General features: G+C 39.3%; 1 protein-coding gene across 2 annotated transcripts in view; it reads left to right on the top strand.

Moving 5' to 3' along the window:
* tango2 (transport and golgi organization 2 homolog (Drosophila)) overlaps positions 1-17,835 on the top strand; it is a 33,078-nt gene extending 15,243 nt beyond the window's left edge. The window contains exons 4-9 of one of the 2 annotated variants that reach the window (XM_066689006.1): positions 1,362-1,481; positions 4,451-4,565; positions 11,148-11,215; positions 12,328-12,475; positions 12,881-12,988; positions 13,270-17,835. In XM_066689006.1, coding sequence (XP_066545103.1) covers positions 1,362-1,481; positions 4,451-4,565; positions 11,148-11,215; positions 12,328-12,475; positions 12,881-12,988; positions 13,270-13,390 — 680 coding nt within the window. In that variant the 3' untranslated portion in view covers positions 13,391-17,835. The remainder of the gene's footprint in view (positions 1-1,361; positions 1,482-4,450; positions 4,566-11,147; positions 11,216-12,327; positions 12,476-12,880; positions 12,989-13,269) is intronic. The other variant, XM_066689007.1, reaches the window with a different exon arrangement.
* The last annotated feature ends 110 nt before the right edge of the window (positions 17,836-17,945 follow it).

Here is a 17,945-nt window from a genome sequence, read left to right on the forward strand (position 1 = left end):
TGGACCTGACGAGGCTGAGGCTATAGAACCTTGTTTAGTTGTTTGCTTGCTTGTATTTTTTAATTTAACATAATTGATCTAATTCTCTAGTAAATAAAGTCTGCTTGCTTGTTACATGTGTCGGGCAGTCCATAATTGATCTCCCCAAAAAAAATGATATATAACCTGACCATCTGAAAATTTTACCTATTTTGTCATTGTAATTTAGCAGAGACATGGGTCTACAGCATAGGCTATTTCTCATAACCGGCATTTGGCCGATCGGTGTCCAACAACTAGCCCAGTTTTCTAATTGGCTAAGGAGGAGGCTGAGCTTATGGTTATGCAAATCAAAAGTGACCAATCAAATCAATCAAAGTCAAATGAGCACGAGACCCACTTTCACTCAGTGTCACTCATTAGAGATGGATCGTAAACGAAAGTGAGAGAGACCAAAACATGGCTCTTGAGGAAGATGCTTCTAAATGTGCCAAATGAACAGACTTCATTTCAAAAAGTTCTAGTTCTGCTGCTGCTGCTGCAGTGAACAGCATAGTAGTCATTGAGGATGAGTTGGTTAGGGAGAAAACTGGCGCACACACTGGCACATATCTATTGCTAGCCTACTGCTGACAGTATACTTTATATACTCTCAAACTCGTGAATTAAATTGACTCAGGAATACCCTCTCCGACGATAATTTGGAGGCATTTATGCTGACGGGAACTGAAATATAAATACTTATGGCTTTGGATACAGATGTTTTCATTGACAGAGTGGCAGAAAAGAGTGAACTTCTGCGACGCCTGCTGACAATTGGTTAGGACTTAGTGACAGAAGAGGAGGACAAGAAGCACAGACAGACAGAAAAACAAATAGGCAGACAAAGTGACAGTGACAACAGAGGAGAACAAGAAAAGCACAAACTGATAGAGTGGCACCGACAGGCAGGACAGGCAGGGAGACAAGGCAACAGAGGCACACTTGTAGTTGGATCTCCAGTTGTTGGATTTGTAATGTTCTAAAAGTGCTGGTCAAAAAGGGAGAAAGATCATTTATCAACAGTCAAATTAAAAGTTGAGAAACTCTGTTGTATACTCCCAGATTAGTGACATTACCCCCCGTGTGAAATTAGTGGTGGTGGTGTGCAGGGCCGGTGGGAGTTGTTTGTTGTTTTGAGGCTGGTATAGCTAAAATGTCAGGGCTGAATTTAGGTCCCATTCCACCCCTGGTATACAGTTTATCAAGCTTATAATATTCCTGGTAGGCAGTTTCATGTTTGTGTGTGTATTTGTGTACATTGCTGTATGTCATTATTCCAGGTGTCAAGTGAATATATTTGTGAGAAATTCAATGCATTCATTGCACATTTTCTGTGGCAGGGCTAGACTTGGAGGAAGGGAAGGAAGGAGGGTCATGGCTTGGGATCAGTAAAAGGGGGAGACTGGCAGCTCTGACAAATTACATGGATGCCAGGCAAAACCCTGATGCCCAGGGCCGAGGTAAGGCTACAAATACCACATTAGTGCCACACAGCAGCACCAGTTTGTTTTTGTTTGTAATACCTTATGTTAATATAACATCCACTATAACTTCAGTGCTTTAAAATCCTCCTGTTCTACTGTGTCCCCCATTTTCTATCTGTATTCTACATTAAATGTGTTAATATTAAATTGCCATAAATCTTCCCGAATTCAGGACAGATCAAAATAGGTTTGAATTAACCATACTGCGTTTTGTTTGAGCACAACTCCACGCAGTTGTGTTTTCTGAAAGTGTAATAAGTCGTCAGTTTTTCCCTATCCAAGCCAGTTACATAAATAAGAAACAGCAGGGGTCCAAGACGTTGCCTAACCCTACCCCCAGGACACGGCTGAAGTCAGCATAAAATGTGTGTTCTGCACGTTTCTGTGTTGGAGGGCAATGTACAGTACTGTGCAAAAGTTTTAGGCAGGTGTGAAAAAATGCTGTAAAGTAAGAATGCTTTCAAAAATAGACATGTTAATAGATTATATTTATCAATTAACAAAATGCAAAGTGAGTGAACAGAAGAAAAATCTATATTTGGTGTGACCACCCTTTGTCTTCAAAACAGCATAAATTCTTCTAGGTACACTTGCACAAAGTCAAGGATTTTGTAGGCATATAGTCAGGTGTATGATTAAACAATTTTACCAAATAGGTGCTAATGATCATCAATTCAATATGTAGGTTGAAACACAATCATTAACTGAAACAGACACAGCTGTGTAGGAGGAAAAAACTGGGTGAGGAACAGCCAGACTCAGCTAACAAGGTGAGGTTGCTGAACACAGTTAACTGTCAAAAGTCATACACTATGGCAAGACTGACAGTGTGACCCTGGTACACCCATCTACTGTCCAGAGAAGTCTGGTCAGAAGTGGCCTTCATGGAAGACTTGTCGTCAAAAAGCCATACCTCTGACGTGGCAACAAGGCCAAGCAACTCAACTATGCAGGAATACACAGGAACTGGGGTGCAGAAAAATGGCAGCAGGTGCTCTGGACTGATGAGTCAAAATGTGAAATATTTGGCTGTAGCAGAACGCAGTTTGTTGGCTGGAGAGCGGTACACGAATGAGTGTCTGCAGGCAACAGTGAAGCATGGTGGAGGTTCCTTTGCAAGTTTGGGGCTGCATTTCTGCAAATGGAGTTGGGGATTTGGTCAGAATTAATGGTCTCCTTCATACTGAAAAATACAGGCAGATACTTATCCATCATGCAATACCATCAGGGAGGCATCTGATTGGCCCCAAATTTATTCTGCAGCATGACAACGACCCCAAACATACAGGGAAAGTCATTAAGAACTATCTTCAGCGTAAAGAAGAACAAGGAGTCCTGGAAGTGATGGTGTGGCCCCCACAGAGCCCTGATCTCAACATCATCGATCTGTCTGGGATTACATGAAGAGAGAGAAGCAACTGCGCTGCTTAAATCCACAGAAGAACTGTGGTTAGTTCTCCAAGATGTTTAGGCCAACCTACCTGCCGAGTTCCTTCAAAAACTGTGTGCAAGTGTAACTAGAAGAATTGATGCTGTTTTGAAGGCAAAGGGTGGTCACACCAAATATTGATTTGATGTAGATTTTTTTTTCTGTTCACTCACTTTGCATTTAGTTAATTGATACATATAATCTATTAACATGTCTATTTTTGAAAGCATTCTTACTTTACAGCATTTTTTCTCACCTGCCTAAAACTTTTGCACAGTACTGCATTTTTTATGATTTTGTGATTTTTTTTCTAATACAGAGAAGTAAAGCTCAACTGTGTGCCCTGTGCAATGTTATATGGCAAAACTATTTTATCTTTAACCCTTCGCGTCCTGACCCACTATTGTTCTACAGTTTCCCTGATGTGTGATTAATGAGGGGACTCAAAAAGTGTGTGATTGATTTTGCTGATATTCAAGGTCAGCACAAAAGTTCTTAATTTTTTTTCTTTTCCCCCGTTGCAGTTGTCTGAAAAATGCCTGCTCGTACTGTTTACCCCTTTAACTTTGTCTACAAGCAGATGCTCAACCACATCTGATTTCCAGTCACTCTTCAGCTGTGTCTCACAGATGTGTGACACCCAGGAGTAATATGTCTTATTCAGAGTTGTGTAATGGCAGCTTTTTTTCCTTTGGTTTTCCCTTTAAAAAAACAAAACCAAAAAAAACTCATTCAGATGTTTGCTCTACCAGCCCTTGCAGTTACGCGTCCTTTTTCTGAATGCTAAGTAACTTGGAAACCTATTGATGGGCAGCCAGGAGCTATAGTGGGGAAGAAAAAGTAAAATAAAAGCGATTAAAGTTTTAGTGCACACGAAAGGATGTCAATGGCTTAAGAATGATCGCAGTCTTTAAAAAATTTGAACAGATAATGCTTTCTCCTAATGGGTTTAATGCTTTAGTAGGCTGATTACAGAGTAGCATTGATCGTGAGACATGCATGCCTGAGTGATCTGTGCAGAGCTGGAAAGAGAGAGGAAAAAGAGACTGCTGTGCTCTAATGGGTTTGCTTCTCCTTTCCTGAAATTGCACACAATTTCTTTTTTTTTTTTTTTTTTTTCTTAACACTATTAATGTCTGCCTGAATTGTGTGCAATGTAACAATTATATTTATGACCAACTGTTTCATGTGCTGACTAGTATTACCACACTACTTCAGTACCGTCCACACTAATGCCGGTCCTGATGCTTTCATTGAAGCGAAATTTGTGCCTTAATCTGTTCTGCACGGCCTGGTTTGTGTCCAGTTCCCCAGTGCAGGAAAAAAAAAAATCTCACTCCTATTCACTTTCATTCACTTCACAGCAAACACTGACTTGTATTGCATGCAGTATGATGCGCAAACCTGAGAGCTGCAATCACATAACCACACATCTAACCTCATAGTCAACAGCATGCACAAACCTATTACCACATACAGGCCTGCCTTTTCATGCTTCTGTTTGTTTGTTTTTAAGGGTTCTTGGTATCAAACTTCTTGACTGATAGCCTGGACAGCTATTCCTATCTGAAGAAAGTGTCTTCTCAAGGGCATCTGTACAATGGCTTTAATTTGCTAGCTGCGGAGTTCAAGTGAGTAATCAACGACACCTTAAAACGAAACGGCTAGTTCTTGATTAAACGCATGGGAGCAAGGCGGGCATTGAAAGTCCTTGACGAAGCTATCAGCAGTCATTTTTAAGAGAGAGAGCACAAGATTAAGCAAATTAGAAATTATTTGTTATCCTTCACTGCTAATCTCTTTAGCTGCACATTTCGAGAGGATGGCAAAGGGTGTGATCTCATGTCAAAGTGGGGTCTACTCTTCCTCTCTCTGTGCTCTAAACTGTACATTTTCATAGCAGGACTTTCAGACAAACTTTTCCCAACATGAAGACGGTGAGCTGTACCCCTGAGTTATTTGTGTTCCTTAAGTTTATTAACTTTGTGTCTGTAAAATAGCGGCCATGTGGGTGTTGTTCTGTTTTTTTTGGGATGGCGGAAGGAAGGAGGTGGGTTACAGATATCAGCTTCTACCACCTGTGCTCTCTTGTAAAGGGCATTTAAAACTCCAGACCACCTGTTCTCCGTTTGGCAAGACCACCTGTCTGCTTTGTGTCCAAGTTATCTTGTAGACAAACTTCTTGGAGCCTGGGGAATGTGGCATATTCAAAGGATTACATACAGATGTTCAGGAACACCCTAAGCTGTGTTTAATATGTGTGTGTGTGTGTGTGTGTGTGTGAGAGAGACAGAGAAAGATAGAGAGAGAGTGAGTATAATCTGCCTCTTCTTCTAAAGTCTTTAAATCTTTGCATCTGATATTGAGATCTGTGAACATTTCCCTTGGCTGTTGTGTTGGTCCCTTTCCCAGAATTTTAAGAGCTGTATGTCCTACAATTTGGAAAATATGCTTGTAGTCTAATGATTAAAGCCATGTAAAATAATAATGCCTTTTCAGAATTATACTCTTTATTATACCGCAGGATCGTGCCAATTCAATTAAAAGCTGTACGATGGTAACTTATGATGGGTTCTGGGAATGTCTGAGAATTGTTTTGGGTTTTAATGTGATTAAGTAAAAGTAAATTACTTAAATGAGCAGACGACTTTTTATTCTCGAAGGCCTCTCTGTGGAAGTTTAGAACGAGACATTTCAGCCATTACAGAAATTGTTTATGTTGACTGTCTCAACCCAAGTCCAGCACTCCCTCACTTCCTGAGAGAATAACTCTTCTCCCAGAGGGACACTTGGACCTTGTGTTGCAGTTCCTTGTAATGTGACCTTAGGAGGGGGGCATCGCACATTTAAGTTAACTTTTTAAGAGTGCAGTTTGGTGTTGGTGTATACACGCACACTATTACCACTGTGAGATTGCAGGAAAGCTATTTAGAAATGCATATTATCTTGTTAATGGTTATAATAATATAATCGCAATAATAAAAAACAATAAAGACACAGAAAATTCAGTTGGTAGAGGCATTGGTCGAGAAAAGCAATTTCTTTTTTATCCCCAGTCATGATGTATACCACAGCCAGGCTGGAACTGAAATCATTCCATTGCTCACTGTCTGTCTGCTGGGTGCTCTGTGTCTCACATATTGAGGACAAGATGTATGGATCGTGACAGATAGGTGCTGTGTTCAATGTAATGGAAGAGAGAAAAATGGCAACTGTCATTGCAATGTATTTGTTTGCATTTTTAATAAACAGCCTCATTATAGAGCTATTAGTTTCCCCTCTGCAATTGAAACAAAAATTAGATCTGTGCAGACAGCCAAATGCTGTTTTTTGCAAGCAGGTTTTATTAGTTCATTTATTTTTAATCAATAGTTTAATCCTGCAGAAGGAGTTGATTTGCACATCTTTTCAGTCTGAATTTAATCTCAGGATCTCTTATTTATAACCACACAAAAAAAAGTGATGGAAGAATGTGGGGAAGCCTCATATTTTACACTGCAAACGCAGACAGGGTTTTCACAGTCAACATTAAACGTGCTTAAGATCAGTGAACAGGAAAGAATTAGTTCAGCTTCAAGAAAGGCTTCTCTACCTTTCTTAAAAGAATGAGCATTTTAGTGAAGAGATAGCTGCCTCCCTGAACAAGAATACTTGAATTTCAAATGTAGTGTTTTCATTTAGATGAATTATGCATGCTGTAACAAAGCGTATGTTAAAATGAGTCAAAACTTTACAGTACATCTGGTTAGCAAATCGTAGTGTTTCGAGACACTTGGAAAGACTGCTGGTTGTCTTTTGGAAACTAAATAACAAGAACAAGCTGTGCGTAAAAAGCCTGTAGGGAGGTTTAAGAACAAAGTCTTTACTTTGATATTTGGAAATCTAAAGTTTCACTGTTTTTTTTGTTTTTAATAATTTCTAATGGTTGGGCACCTGAACCAATTTGTTTCAAAAATATGTATTTTTACATTTTCAGATTAATAGAATTTGTATGTTTTATCTTGGATTGCGACACACTATGATACTTTCTGGAAGTTGTTGATGTCATTGAACTTCTGTGTCGATTAGTTTTCTGCAGAAAAAGCTTCCCTGTGTCCGCTGTCTCCGCCTCATATATCTGTTGGTTTGGTTCTATTATTTTATCAGGCAAAGCCCTGATATGCTGCTGTCAGGACGATGCTGTAAAATTAATGTTGTTGTCTTGGGATGACAAGTGCATAGATATGAATACAGTAGATGGTGATCGATTTGAGGGTGTTGTTCATAAATCATGTACTTTTTTTTTGTTTGTGTATACAGACAGGAATGGCAAAATGTTATTAGACATCTATTGTCCACTAAAATAATCACATCTGTTTGTCGTTTTCTTGTCTTAATGTCATCTGGATCATATTTGTTCTTCTTAAATACACATCGCAGCTGTATATTGTATTGCATATTTGTGAAATCCCTCATAATGCTCTTGAAAGTTTGAGCAGATTCTAAAACAGGACTTCTGTTGAAAGTTGGCAGAGTTTTACAGTAAAGGGAATTAAAAAGTGCTGAAAGCTAGAGCTAAAAATAGAATCTGTTGCAGCTGGCAAGACTGTGAAAACACCATAGAAATTACCAGGATGTGTTTCAAAGATTCTCCAGTGAGTTTCAGCTGTTGTTGCAGTATCTGAAATGGTTGTTGTTGTTTTAGTTTTTTTTAATAAACAACCACAAAAAAATTGAACATCATTTGAATGTGCTTGTTCCAAAGCTTGTCTATCCTCTTAAAAGGTGGATTATGTCTTGTTTGAAACTGTTTCACTGCATCATCATCAAATGCAAGATTAACAGTGAAGTGGGCAGGGGAAAAAAACAAAAAAACCTATTGGCAAACAGTTTAAAATGAAATGTTTTTTGTTTCAGCATCATGCCTTGACATTACTGTGATTAACACATCATCCTTTCGGCTCAACAATAGAAAGAAATGTTATTTTTTTTAATCCCTGTAAAACCTCGATTTTGCGGTAAAATGAAAAGGCTGACGTTCAATATGAAATCTGTGGGTTGTGTGTTGTAGACCTACTTAGCGGTGGATAAAAGAATTTGGGGCGTATACGGATCTGCTGTAAATAAGGAGGAAACATACATTCGGGACAGTGAGCTGTATTTGTATCGCGTGAGCTTGGCTGGATGCTATTAACACAGCCCCTCGAACTACAGGAAACCGTGGCGTTTTGCGATAAAGCGATGCATCAGTATCTGCTAGAAAACTTACTATGCAAATAAACTGGCAGGCCTTCAGTGACATCAACTGGTAAAAGTTGGCAAACATGGTGTCTTGCGGATTTCTGGCAAACATGCATTACTGTACATGATGGTGCCTTCAGTTGGCACATACCTTCTATACCAAGATGAAAAACGCCAGTACACTGGAACTGAACTTAGCAAGCTTACCTGATAATGTAATCGGCTCAACTGGATTAAGAAACTAAGTACAGCATTGCCTAGGCTGAGGTGTTGGAGTGCCCAGTTGGCAGAGACGCAGTAAAGAGTATTTGAGTTTGAAATTGTCAGCATGCATTTTGACAAACACAGCACACTCAACAGCACTGTGTTTTTGTGTGTGTGTGTGTGCTTTTTTTTTCATCCATAATCCCTTCTAATACAAATCAGGAAGCTGATGTCTGGAGAATCCCACACCCTATGTGTCTGTAGTTTGAACATTACATGGTCTTGGCACAGGAAATTAAAGGAATAAGTGTTTTGTGCCCCCTGCTACTACAACTAAAGCCATTTTACAGTGTAATCAAAAATGCTCCTCTGTAACTGCAGTCATCTACAAAAAGCCCTTAGGCATGTTGAATGCTGTTTTGTTTCTCAATAAGCACCCCTTGAGTCCCCAAAGAAAGCATTCAGTAACCTAAATAATTTGAAAGCATCATGAAACTCTGTCATCAAAAGTGACCACAAAGTATTAAGTAGAATGAAAAGGAACTAAGCTCAGAGCTTTTCAAAATATATAAATTAGAGTGTATGTTCTGGAAGTGTATTATTTATCTTTAAGTCAGTGAGATTCAAAGTGCTGCACAAAGTCTCTGAGTTTCATATTATTCTCATTCCTTAATGTTTCTGCCTCCTGTGGCTCACAATTTGCTGCCAAATTCCCTTTCAGCACAATTGCTGTTGTTTTGATGTACTTATCTCCGTTTCCTGGATATCGAAACATTCTCCTCAAAAATGAAAAACCTCCAGCCATGCAGAGCACTCCACAGGCAGGAACGAAACACAATAAATCTGCAATCAAAAGCCATAAATGTTCTGTAATGGCCTAAGAGTGTGTAGGAAAGCCTGGGTCTCTTGTGAGAGAATGTCAATATGGAACTGGTGGCCATTGTGCCCAGAGCGGGTATTTGTAAAAACATTGTTACCCCCACAGAGGACATTGAATATCTTGTGATTGAAACAGTGTGCCTGCGATAGACGCAGCCTTTTCCATCTCCAGACCTTCACCTGTGGTTGAAAGAGTGAGGCTTGGAGGCATGCTGGGGAATCGGAGACCAGGTCTCTGTCTATCTCTCAGGATAGATGGATCAAACGTCCACATTATGCAACACACACGCAAGGCTGAAAATCAGGAAGCAGTGGAATGAGCTTCACCAGACTGCCAGCCCGTACGCACACACACACACAGATTCTCCCCAAAGGCTCAATATGATAAACCTGTCTGTACCAAGCCTCAATTTAAGTGTCTTTCTCTTATGAATCAATTGAAAGTGAGGAATTACTTTTGCAGAGAGGGTTAGTTGCTTTGAATATAGGCCTGAAGTTGAATGATAGGTTTCATCCCCAGCTCAAAAAAGCCCTACCCCTTTTGAGAATATTAAATAAACTAGTGGAACTACAGTTTGTTTGTAAATGGTCTAATGGCTGCTAAATCAGTGGTATATTTTAGCTTATCTTCAGAACAGCATGCTAAGACTGCCATGTCTTTTGACCTGCCTGTTTAATGCAGTTGCTACTCAATGGTTACAGATTTTTCTATCTGAGCTGAAGCAATACATGTCTTTCAGCATTTTATTCTTATTATTAACATTCTTTTTTTTTTTTTGGCTAATTGCTCACAAGAGCACAAACAAATTTACAAGCCTGGACAGGCAGATTTGCTTGTAATTAATTGACGCTTATCAGGAGCTGTACACGAAGAGAAAGCAGAACCTATATGTCGACCTAATTTAATTTATTCTGGTTCTGCAGCTGAATTTATTTATAGAGGAAGATAATGAACACGTTGTAGTAGCCATATGCATGCGTGAGCGAGGTGGTTTAAACCCAGCTCTTTGTGTTAACCTCCAAACCCAGTCGCTCCCCAAGAAATACAGTAAAATCTATCACAGTTGTTTGTCTTTACACTTTGCCTGTCTTACCCCCCGAGACAGAGCTGCATAGCTCTGAATAATGATGGTGTTGCACACATCTGTAATGTTTCAGTCAACTGGGAGCACAATGAGATTAATGCTTACAGCTACAGTCTGCAACCTTGTATGTAATTAATTCTGTGTTGCAGGGCTAGTTGTGATTTATTATTTAGTTCCTTTCTCTCTCAGTGTCCTGTTTTGTGTGAAAATGGATAAGTCACTGATGTGAATTATGCAAAAATGTACACTATCTTCCTTCACCTGGGTAAACAACTGGCAATGTTTTGAAGAAGCCACCTGTGTGAAGAAAAGTCAGGACAGGATGTAAGGAGCATTTCTCTGAATCCGTGTCAGCTCCGAGAGGATCACAGGAATCTCATCTGAAGAGTATTTTGGGACAGCAGCCCAAAACAGTGATAGACTATTAAGTTGATATGGTAATGGATATGAGAAATCTGAAAGATGCACCCTATTTGCAACTGTTAGGAGCTGTGGATAGGAATACCTTTTAACATTGATCTCCCCTTTGCAAAGGATAGTGAGAATTGTATCCATAATTAAGATAATGTATGAACTGATTCACAAAGTAGAAAGGTTTGAGAGATTCTTGAAATGCTAACATTTTCATGGTTCAGACAGTAAAAGACATTGGAGGATAATGGATCGGATTACTGCATGTCATTTTGAGTATAGAATAAGTGTGTCTTTAAAAAGATTCAAATAAATTGGAAAAAATACACGTCTTTTGAAGAATTGTATAAATGGCCTGTGTGTTTGTAACAGCTCAGCCCCTTAAACTTCATTTAACTTGTTGTTTTGGCACAGGGCAAAAGAAGACACAGTTTGTTACTATGGAAACAAAGGAAACCCTGAACCCATCTTTTTAAAACCAGGTTTGTTTGTTTTGTGTACATGTATATATTTTAACCCTTTCTCTGCCAGCTGCTATGTAGAGATTTTACAGACAATTCATACTTTTGAGTGTGTGTTTGTGTGTATTCATTCATTAATTCATTGACTCAAAGACCTCTACTGCCCCACCACTTTTGCAAATGATAAACCCAGAACATAGTGGCAGGATTCCAGCTAGTAGAAGCAATAAGCCTGTGGCACAGAAAAAAACACCATAAAGAAGCAGATTTGTAATTGTGATTGGTGGCTGGGCTGAGGCTTTGATTTAATCCAGGCCTGTCTACGCTTTGTTGAGTTTCATACAGAAAGCTAAAGGCAGTCGATGCTATACTTTAAAGCAACAGCATGGATAATTCACTCATTTACATTTTATTCAAAATACTGTGGCATTAAAAATAGTTATCTGAAGCTTGATTCATTCCAAGTTAATTATTAAGTTATCTGGTGTGTCTTGGAATTAACGAGTATGCATATATTGAATTCCATGCTAAATCTTTTGTAACAGAATTTGTTGCACACCATCTCTGTCTCCTTTTCCTCTTATTATCAACTCCCAGTTAAACTCCCATCTTAGGCTCCATCTTATCCGTCTTGTACTTTCATCAGTCAAGCCCCTTGAGTTTCAGATGACTTGCCTTCCTGTGGGATTGGCTCTGTAGTAAGTGTGAGGAAAGCTAAATGCTTTGTAACGGAGTCTTTTCTGCCTTATCATCTTGACTCTGGCACCCTGTGGTTGAGCATAGCATTGCCCAAAGTGAAATTGACAAGGCTATTTGAAACCGCAACCAAATCAGCTACAATAAAAATCCAACATAAGGCCAACTGAGTAATAGGCAGTGGGGAAAAAAATAAATAATAATTAAGTGTATCACTTCAAGTGGAGCCTGGCTAATCAAGTCCCTTAGCCGTTACGTGGATGTTTCAAATCAGGGGATGGTGGGATGGAATGACTGTGGGTAGCTGGAGCCAAGCAACTGGGACAATGCACTGTTACAAATTGCTATTTTGGCTTTCGGGGGTGTGCTAATCCCTTTTTTAAAGTGTGAACTGTGATTTGTGTCGTGTGCTTTATGTTGTGCTCCCTGTCCTGTAGGGATTTATGGGCTCAGTAACTCCCTCCTGGAGACACCATGGAGGAAGCTGCAGCACGGGAAACGCCTTTTTACTGATGTTATCAACCAGAACCTCCCCTCGGACAGCCTGGTCCAGGAGCTGCTGCACATCCTCAACAACGAAGAACTGTGAGTTGGCAACCCGCTGTTTCCTCAGCCCTTCCCAGCCAACAGGAGGCTGTTAAAAGCCACTAATCTTTCAACCAAAGCTTACAGTGGAGATGCAAAGGGAAATGCAAAACATATTTAATGGAGATATAACCAACTTTCTTTCTTTAGATCATTCCTGTTCTTTTGTGTGTGTGTGTGTGTCTTCCAGAACTTTTTTTTCTTTTGAACCACTGAGTTGGATGTTGCGCTTTACTTCCAATCACCTTCTTTCTTTTCCATAATCATCCCCAGACACTCACTTGTGTATAAAGATACTGATTCATTTCAACAGTCGTCTGTGCCGAAGCACTTCTGTAAGCCTCAGGTTTAAAGTAATATGAAAACTTTTGGATATTGCTTCAGCTAAATCTGCTTTGTATTCAGCAGGCAAACCCCAGACCCAGCAATGGAGAGTCAGGGGGAGGGATACAGCCAGTCCATGCTCCTCGCTTTGGCTGCGGTTTGCGTGCGGACACCAGGTTACGGCACAAGGTGAGAATTGTGAGGGAATGTGTTCCAGCCCTAAATGTACTTTTAGGCCTAAAAATCAAGGGGCTTCGGGAAGCTGGAACCCTCTACCCAGCCATATTGTAGCAGAAGATTCTTTGCTGTCCTTTGAAGAATAATCTTGACGAGATCTTTGATCAATAAACGAAAAACTGAATGTCAGTGGCCAAGAATGGTCAAATTGTGTTGACCATGTTGAAACGCACAGCGTATGGCTTTTTTATGGATTTATTTTTTGATAGGTTTTCTTTTTCTCTCATTTCCAGGACCAATACCGTTATCCTCATCGATAGAGACGGGAACGTCAGTTTTACAGAACGCACCATGCTCAACTCGGACATCAACCAATGGAAAACGAGTTGTTTTAATTTCAAGCTCCTGGAGTAAGGACAGCTGCAGGGGATGGTGGAGTGTTTGAAGAATATATACTTAGTGCCTTTCTGGGCAGTAATACACAGCGCTCAGACATGTGCAGACTTGCATATATCTGTTAACATCTTTGTGTTTAATCCAGTTACCTACCAGTATATTAAGGGTGTTTGTTTATTATTTCTTTTGATTTATAAGATTTGAAATGTAGATTAAGGGGGATGCTGTAGCACAGGAACGTTTTTACCATATTCCGTGCATTCCAGTCCGTTCAGTTTAGCCAAACATGTAGCTGAACGTTGTGCTGAGCACCAGTAATACTAGCAGTGAGTGTCTGTCTTCTCTGAGCTTTAGACCAGTAAGCATAGAGCTACTTCATTAATTAAGACAGACATGTCAGGGTCCCAGGCTCTTGGTAACGTCATGTTATGTCTTGTCAAAGCTCAAGAAGTGAAAACAACAACAACAACCTAGGTAATATTTAGCAATCAATGTATGTTTCCATAAAGGAAGCAGAAGAGAAAAAAATGGTTCAGTCAGGCCTGTGAAACGGGTGTAGGCCTCTCTGTTTTATGATCCCCTTGTTTGTTTATCCTTCAGCTCTTCAGGAGACAAGTGGTCTGTTTGTGTAGCATTCATATCGTTCCCGAAATCATGGACCTTTCTTAATGGGGCACTGCATTTGTTTTTCATCTTACCCCTCTGACAGAAGGTTAGACCGAGCAAAAATAAATCCTAGAGCTCAGTATCTCTCTCATGGTTCAGAGTGAGTCAGTGTCACTAAGGAGGCGAGCCGCCACTGGTGCCCAGGGCATCGGAATGTGGCAAAGAGAGAGAGAAAGTGTTTTATTGTTATTATTATTTATGATTTTGGATGGTCTGAGCTTCCCCTGTGAAGATCTGAATACACACTTGTTTAACTTTATTAAAACTGAAATGTTGTCTTCACTCTCCAGAGCCAAGGCATATAGTATAGGAGATGAGTGTGTGATTGCCTTGGCGCAGGGCCTGAGGGTTTGATTTATAATTTATACCTGGAGTCTGCAGTACCCTGCTTCCATGTGTGCTGAGGGACAGGCTGTTCAGTAGTAATTACCTGCCTCTTTCATTTCCCTTTTTCTCATAAAGCCAGCTCAGACACCTGGGCCAGCTCTCGGCTCTCACCGGGACACTTTTTCCATATATTCCATATCCCAAAAACTACACTTAAGGGGGTGCTGATGAAGTGTGAGCCTCAGTCATGACTCCTATAGTCCAGGCAGCAGCACAGTGAGGAAGCTTTGGGGGGCCATTCTTGTGCCACTAGCCAGGGTGGGCTCTTGGGCCTGTGCTTTGTCAGGAGCCCAGTCCTCTGCGGTGCTCTTGTTTTCATGTTTTACATTGGTTTAATTTGAACTCGGCCCTGGTCATTGAAATTATAATTGTCATTCATGTCATTCTAGTCAACCTCCAACCTCAAGTCAAGCAGCAGTATTAAATATTTCATGCTCAATGTTCAACCTTGCCCACTGGCAGCGGTTATTATTTTCAGGTGTCACCGCCGCTAGAATAATTAATCATTGTGGATGTTCTGTGTCAATTTTTAACTCCCCAAATGCAGAAGTTAATTACAAGACTCCCCTCAGCCGTTTAGATATGCATCTCTAGTATCAAGAGTCTCTTTTCTTTTTCTTTTCTCCCCCCAGTGTAACAAAAACATCCCTGTGTGGCTGAAGCCAGCATTTTATATTGCCTGGGCTGAGATTACCAGAGGACTCCCCGAGTCCCGCTTAACTGCCTCAGAGATGCAGATAACGTTGTCACTGTGGTCTGGTACCTTCCTCCCATATCCCAGTAATTAATGTGATGTGCTATTTGTAGATTACTCATCTGTCACCTGAAGTGGAACTCAAACTATATATTGCCTCATTAATACCAGGCATCAGTTTATAAATAAATAAATTACATCGTATTAACCTGTACTAGCTTAACTTTGCTCACCTCACCCACTAACCACAAAATTAATGTTTTTAATATGCTTTTGATTTATATCTTTAAATTAATGGCAGTGCCCTGAAATTACATTAGCAGTAATTGCTCCTCTGAAGCTCAATGTAAATCACACCGCAGTTTTGTGAATACTGAGAGAGCTGAACAGAATAGCAGAGCTATTCATATCTGGACCCATTCAGACCTTGCATTACAAGCCACGTTATTACAGGGGGGAAAAGTCTAACGTCACTCTGTGTAAGTTCTCTTTTAAGTAACACATATTTGTGATTCAGCATTGATAAATATAAATAGCCTATAATATATATTCGGGTCATTACAGACTTTGCTTGATCATTTGTATGGAGGCACTGTAAATAACAGCATTTGTTCTTGATATTTGTACTCAGAGTAAGGTGGTGGAGACTTCCCTGTACCCCACTTAGAAGACTTATGTTTTTCTCTGATGATTTAAGCTTCAAGTATCCACGTAGCTCACAGATATAATGCAAGTTTTTTTCCCCCCATGTTTGGCCATTAGGGAACAGTGATATTTTAATCAGGCTTCTTTTGCGTTTCTTAAAAAAAAGCTTTGTACTTGACTCTTTCTAGTTAGCATTTGCTAATGAGAAACTGAAACAAGTCATTTTCCATTAGCAAAATAAACAGTACAGATGAGGTGTTTATTAGTAACAAAGGCTTTTGCAGCCAGCCTTCCATGCATTGGTAATTTGCACTGAAACTGAAAATGTACTGGTCTTGCACATGAGGTGGCATCACATACCAAGGATCAGCGTTTCAGGTTGAAATAAAACCAGTACAGTTTCTATTGAGTTCCTGTCTGTGCATGCTACCTATTCTCTGTTATTCTTTTCACCTGTCAGCATGCAATTTCAGGTTTTGTTGCACACCATGGGCAGCCGTGGGTTGCGTCTGCTTGCAAACGTGGCAACTTTAAAGATTGGTTTAAAAACCTGTATTGAAGTGCAACGGCTTGGAACCAAATTGGGTGCTAATTAAGTAATAAGGACACCAACAGAGGTTAAAAGATAATGTTCCCCCTTATATGGAGTCTGAACCCATGCAGTGATAACATCACAGGGGGTGCTGGAGAGTGAATGCTTGAAGATTGCCATATTCTCCATGAGTCAGCATGTGTGTGTTTACTATGACTTTGTTATATTTAAGCCATATTTCTTCTGTATGAACTCTTAAGGACTTTAACTCAGCGTATGGTATTAAACTTTAGAATACTGGATAACTCCCACAGCTAACACTGTAATGAGTGAGAGAGAGACTGAGACAGTGGGGTGGTATGAGTCTGTCTTATGGTTATGCAGGGTACTGTTTAAGCAAGTTCCTTTTGCTGCTTCAACCTAAACTTAATGCACTGAATTAACTTATTTATTCAGTTTGGTTAGAACAAATGTCATGCTCCATGTTGCTTAGATTTGTATTTATTATTTAAAAATGGCTTCATATTTAAATCTGAAAAAACAAACAAAAAAAAAAACATGGGAAATAAGTATTAGACATCTTCCAGGTGTCTACTTCTTTTCTTTCTGAGAGTTAGAATCATATTCTATTTACACTTATTAATGCTTATATAGGAATGGTTTAAGAGATGAGTATATTTTGTTAGAGGATTTGAGGTTGTGGGAGTGTGGGTGATAGCAGGGGAGCTTGTGTGCAAAATGTAGAAGGAAGATGTTAAAAGTTTTAGGGCCGAAACAATTAGCCATTAGTTGATATTGTAGAGTATTATGATACTTCCCCCTAGTGCTAGTATGGTGTAATGTTTCTCTTTTTCTTTTTGCTCACAATGTGAACTCCCTTGTGCTTGATTTGAAATTATTACTTGTATTAAAACCCCTGTTCCTAAATTGCTCCAAGTGCATTTAAGACTTTGGACAAGATTTTGATATTTTTCAGGATTTTTTTTTATAGCTCCAGGCTCAGTAAAAGTGATATCACAAAACACTTGGTGTAACTTCTTTTCTCTGTCCTTTTTGATGAAAAATGTATTGAAAATGTCTATTTGTAATGAAAGCCCTAAGTTTAAACAGTAGATGTACATTTTGTTTTTGGTGAGGCCTGTAGGAGTGATTTGCTTGAGGCAATTCAGATAAATTGCTTAACAAATTCTCTTTGAATGTGGGATGTAATGATAAATGTTTGTTATTATATTTAGGCATATTTTGTGATACTCAGCATCTAATTAAAATAACTGAGGATAACCAAAACTTAAAGAAAATCATTATTTTAGATATTCCTAAACATCTGATTGTTTTTTGCTGTACTGGTTCAGTATTTTTTGACACACAAAGCTTTGTATCTCTTGTAACTATTATTTATATTTTGTTTTCCTAATTTCTGTTTTCATAATATGTTGTGATTATGTATTGCAACTAAAAGCACAATATTAAATGATGAGATATATTGTGCAGTATGTAAACTGAATTATTTTCTCTGAGTAAAACACTTGCTTAAACATATATTGTAACTGTGATTCATATTTATGGTTTAAAGTTACCAAGAGGGAGAATATGATAATGTGATGTCTTATATTATAAAATACTATGTCACACATGTTAGTCAAATAAAC

The sequence above is a fragment of the Amia ocellicauda genome, chromosome 17 (assembly GCF_036373705.1).
Source record: "Amia ocellicauda isolate fAmiCal2 chromosome 17, fAmiCal2.hap1, whole genome shotgun sequence".
Classification (NCBI taxonomy): domain Eukaryota; kingdom Metazoa; phylum Chordata; class Actinopteri; order Amiiformes; family Amiidae; genus Amia; species Amia ocellicauda.